The sequence below is a fragment of the Ovis canadensis genome, chromosome 15 (genome assembly GCF_042477335.2).
Source record: "Ovis canadensis isolate MfBH-ARS-UI-01 breed Bighorn chromosome 15, ARS-UI_OviCan_v2, whole genome shotgun sequence".
Taxonomy (NCBI): Eukaryota; Metazoa; Chordata; class Mammalia; order Artiodactyla; family Bovidae; genus Ovis; species Ovis canadensis.
The window spans coordinates 8,541,964-8,546,788 of NC_091259.1; the positions used below are offsets into that span (position 1 = coordinate 8,541,964).

At 34.5% G+C, this 4,825-nt stretch overlaps 1 protein-coding gene across 1 annotated transcript; it reads left to right on the forward strand.

The window, feature by feature from the left end:
* Positions 1-2,900: 2,900 nt before the first annotated feature.
* LOC138420674 (olfactory receptor 4C16-like) lies at positions 2,901-3,833 on the forward strand. The gene has a single exon (XM_069553986.1). The coding sequence runs from the start codon at positions 2,901-2,903 to the stop codon at positions 3,831-3,833; it is 933 nt and encodes a 310-aa protein (XP_069410087.1).
* The last annotated feature ends 992 nt before the right edge of the window (positions 3,834-4,825 follow it).

Below are 4,825 nucleotides of genomic sequence, written 5' to 3' on the forward strand. Positions count from 1 at the left end.
TGGGAAGAATATCAAGGCTGTCCTTGTATTCTTGAAGGGCCAAGGATTCATGTTAAAAAGTGTAGAAAAATCACAATGATCATCTTAGGCATGCCAAAGTCCTAAAACCTTACATGGCCAAGTGGTGCTGTTCTGAGTACAACATGTTCTACTCCAGGTTGTGGGGCTGATTAAATTATTTAAAATTTATCTCATTTTGGTTTTTTTTTTTCAAACATATAAATTGGGAGCACATTTACCTGTTCACCACACCATACATACTATACAGATGGCTACAGTAAATTGATAATGTGAATGTCTCTTTAATCAGAATAGTACTAAAACAATCAGATGATTATTCCAAGAAGTAACTAAGAAGATTCAGCTTAAAAATACTTATTAAGCATGTATATTGTACAAGGCATTGGGCTTGAATCTGGGGAGAACAAAATCCTGAAGACTTCAAAAATTATCCTTCTATGAAAGAAGTTAAAGGAAGCTCAGACAGTTTTGATTTTAAGCATAGTATATGATAGCATAAGAAAAGCTGTAAAATAAGCTTTAAAGAACTGGAGAATTTCCTTCAAAGCAATCGCTGATGGCTTTTATAAGAGATTACTTTTTTAACTAGGTTTTTTTTTTTTTAATTTAAAGATGATTATTTTACAGAATTCTGTGTTTTATGTCAAACCTCAGCCCAGATCAGCCATAGGTACTCTTAGCAGTGGGGTCCTGAGTTTCAAGGCAGAGTAACTAGAAATAAAATTACAAGTAAGAAAGAAAGGAGATTACTGAATATACTGTTGATTGAATATTTGACAAAAATTCACAATTATTTGCAAGTTAATAATTAATCATGTGTATTTATGGGCTTCCCTGGTGGCCCAGATGGTAAATAATCTCCCTGAAAGGCAGGGGACCTGGGTTTGATCATTAGGTTGGAAAGATCCTCCAGAGAAGGGTATGGCAACTCACTCCAGTATTCTTGACTGGAAAATTCCATGGACAGAGGCATCAGTCCGTGGACTTGCAAAGAGTCAGACATGACTGAATGACTAACACACACACATGTACTTATAATGTTAAAAAGCACATGTATTTAGGGTTCTTAATTTATCTTACAAGTGTATATCCTAATGTATAAATAAGGTTATTGTAGAAATGGGCAATTTAAAGAGATTGATAACAAAACAAAAGACATATATTCAAAAGAGTGGCCACAATCACAGACAATATTTTTAAGTACAGCTACTTCATAATTGATCACTCACTCAAACGCATATGGATAGGATGTGTTTATTGCACTGACTAAAATACCAAGACTTAGTTCCCTGACCATTTAAGATCTTTACCAACAATTACATGGTCTAAAGAGATTATTTTCTAAAAATAAGAAATATTAAATAACTTTGACACTTTCCCAGCAGGAGTTTTTGATTTGCAGGAAGATAATACATCATTCAACTACTTTGAGGGGAAGAAAATTTATTGAGGGGGAGAAAAATAACAAATAAGGATTATGACCTATTTGGTTTATCAGTTTGTGCTTTGGTGGCTCACAGATTTCAAGATGACGCACTGAAGATATGGGTGGGACTGAGGATGGATACAGTGGGGTAAGTTTTCCAAATTATACTTAAATTTGTCACATTCAGTTTATATTTTTACTTGCAAATGGTGTTCTTTTCAACATCATATTGACAATAAAAACCTAGAGGAAATATTTTGTTCTAAAAATACTAACTCTTCATTGAAGGAAATGACGTTTCAAAGTTGAATAATGATTGATTTTGCAAAGACAGAAAACAATTTGAATATAGGCAATTACTGACTATCCACTGTTCCTCTTGACTAAAATTATATGTTCCCCTCTCTTCTGAATAATTTTTCTATTAGTGATGTGGAGATTCCGGGTGCCCAGATAAAACAAATCCTACTGGGGTCACAACCATGGTTAGGCCCGAAAAGAGCTATCTGCTGACACCTCTTTAAAGGCCTCAGTTCTAAAATGCTTAAGCAAAGTATCTGAAGTTTAAACATATAAACTATTGAGTGAATACCCCTAATAATTTAGATGTAAACTCTGGAACTTTGCATTTTTTGAAGGGTGTTTTTAGAAATGGGAAAAAAGAAAACTGGAAATGGAAATATTTGTGATATTATCAACCACTGAAGAATATTTACTTCTATCCATTGAAGTTCACTTCTCTCCATTAGTGTATGTCAAGTAGTAAATATCATAAAGTTGTTTCAAAGTAAGAACATTATATTTAAAGATTATAAGTGCTTTATCTTCCTCTTTTTAAGCCGTCATATATGGAATGGAATGCACAATGGAGTGGATCATACTATAGACTAATAAAAATAAACATTTATATAAGCAAATACAACAAACAGTGATATATATATACACATATATATATATGTAATTGTATATGGAGATATTTTTAGGGGATGAGACTGGGCTGTTATTTTTACATTTATATTATGAACTTCCAAAGGCAGTAATATATATCCAAAATGCCAACTGATGCACTGTCCAAGCATGCTCCCTCCCCCCTGATTATATGAACATGAAAAGTAATTAAGTTAATATAATGGAGCTGTATTTCTTAATATTTATTAGGCAAAATTAATGAGAATCATGTAAAATACACAAATGGTTATATTTGAAGAGTGCTATAATAAAGTTTACTTTTCACAGTCTTACAAGGGACTCATAATGACCCTATGAAGTTTTCATTACAAATTAAGTATTGAGGTGCCTTGTTAAGAAGCCACAACTAGAATGTCCATGATGAAGGATATTTATCTCACTTAAAATATTCCAAAAGATCACACATCACACCATGAATTAATTCTTTTCTATATTTTGCAGATAAAGCATTTAACACTCACCCCTTCTCTGCATTGATAAGATCATGCAGCTGAATAATAATGTGACTGAGTTTATTCTGCTTGGATTGACACAAGATCCTGTTAGGAAGAAAATAGTGTTTACCACTTTCTTGATTTTCTATTTGGGGACCTTGTTGGGGAACTTTCTGATTATTACCACGATCAAGACCAGCAAGGCACTTGGGAGTCCAATGTATTTCTTCCTTTTCCATTTATCTTTGTCTGATACCTGCTTCTCTACATGCATAGCCCCTAGGATGATTGCAGATTCCCTTTTGAAGAATGCCACTATCTCTTTCAGTGAGTGCATAGTCCAAGTTTTTTCCTTCCATTTCTTTGGCTGCCTGGAGATCTTCATCCTCGTCCTCATGGCTGTTGACCGCTATGTGGCCATCTGTAAGCCCCTGCACTACACAACCATCATGAGTTATCAAGTCTGTGGTGTGTTGGTGGCTGTGGCCTGGGTGGGATCCTGTGTGCATTCTTCAGCTCAGATTTTTCTTGCCCTGAGTTTACCTTTCTGTGGTCCCAATGTGATTGATCATTATCTATGTGACTTGCAGCCTTTGTTACAACTTGCCTGTACAGACACCTATGTGACCAACCTACTCTTGGTGTCCAACAGCGGGGCCATCTGTACAGTGAGTTTTGTTATGCTGATGTTCTCCTATGCTATCATCTTGCATTCTCTGAGAAACCACAGTGCTGAGGGGAGGAAAAAAGCCCTCTCCACCTGCATCTCCCACATCACTGTGGTCATCTTGTTCTTTGGTCCTTGCATATTTATATACACTCGCCCTGCAACCACCTTTTCCATGGATAAGATGATAGCTCTGTTTTACACACTTGGAACACCTTTGATCAACCCTCTGATTTATACACTGAGGAATGCAGAAGTGAAAAATGCCATGAGGATGTTATGGAGCAAGAAGTTGGTCTCAGATGGCAAAAGATGAATGCAAGTTTCAAAGTTTTCTTCATATTTTGGATTGATCTAAAAGAAGCTCATAGACAATAATATCCTTTTATTGTGGAGTTAATATAATCCTAACTCAGAGCGTGAAGATTACTTCCTTTAGTAAAATGGGCAACGTGCCCACACAGGCTAATTAGTATTGAGTCAAATATTTGTAGAACCAACAGCATCAGGTACACACAGTCATGTAAGATCATGGTCTTAGTTATTCACTGCTGTCTCTGCCTCTCTTATCTGTATAATATCGCTGTGGTTTTGATCTACTGTTTTCCTCCCTTGCATTGACTTCTGAATTTCTCTGTTTAACATTACACTATATGCTTTTATCTACAGCCTGATATATTTTTGCCTCAAAGAGTTTATTTCTTAGATACTGTGATCAAATGTCTGATCATGGACCTTCAACTTGGTTGTTCTTACTGACTTCAGCATAAATCACCAGGTTCAAATAATAATAGCATATACATATTATAAAGACAAAATCTTTAATCTAGGAAACCTCTCTTCTTTTTCTTGGGTTATAGTTCAATTTTTTTTTTGGTATATTTGCCTAATTATTCTAGAAAAGTGACAGAACATTATGAGAAAATTCACCCTTTTGTAGTATTTTTCCTTTAGGTAGGTTCTGACTGTCAGGGCTGACCTCATAATATCCTCTTTCTATTAAAAAAATTGCTATTAAAATTATTTCTTCTATTTTGAGGGATCTATTAAGTTTTCTCTTGAATCATACCAATTAAAATAGTATGTTTAAATATTACTTTATTATGATTATAGCATAGAAGCTGTAAACTAAGGAAGATGTATTTAAGTGAGCTTTAAAGAAATGTGTACATGTAGTCAATGGTAGGGAATTCATAAATAAGAGTTAGTTGACTAAAAACATTATAACCCAGAGGAGGGTATTTAGGCTTTGAAACAGTTATACCACATATATGAATTATTTTAGTGAGTTTTAAGACAAATAGAAAG

What these genes read in the sequence shown, in the direction of transcription:
- LOC138420674 (XM_069553986.1), top strand. Translation starts at nt 2,901, where the DNA reads ATGCAGCTGAATAATAATGTGACTGAGTTTATTCTGCTTGGATTGACA.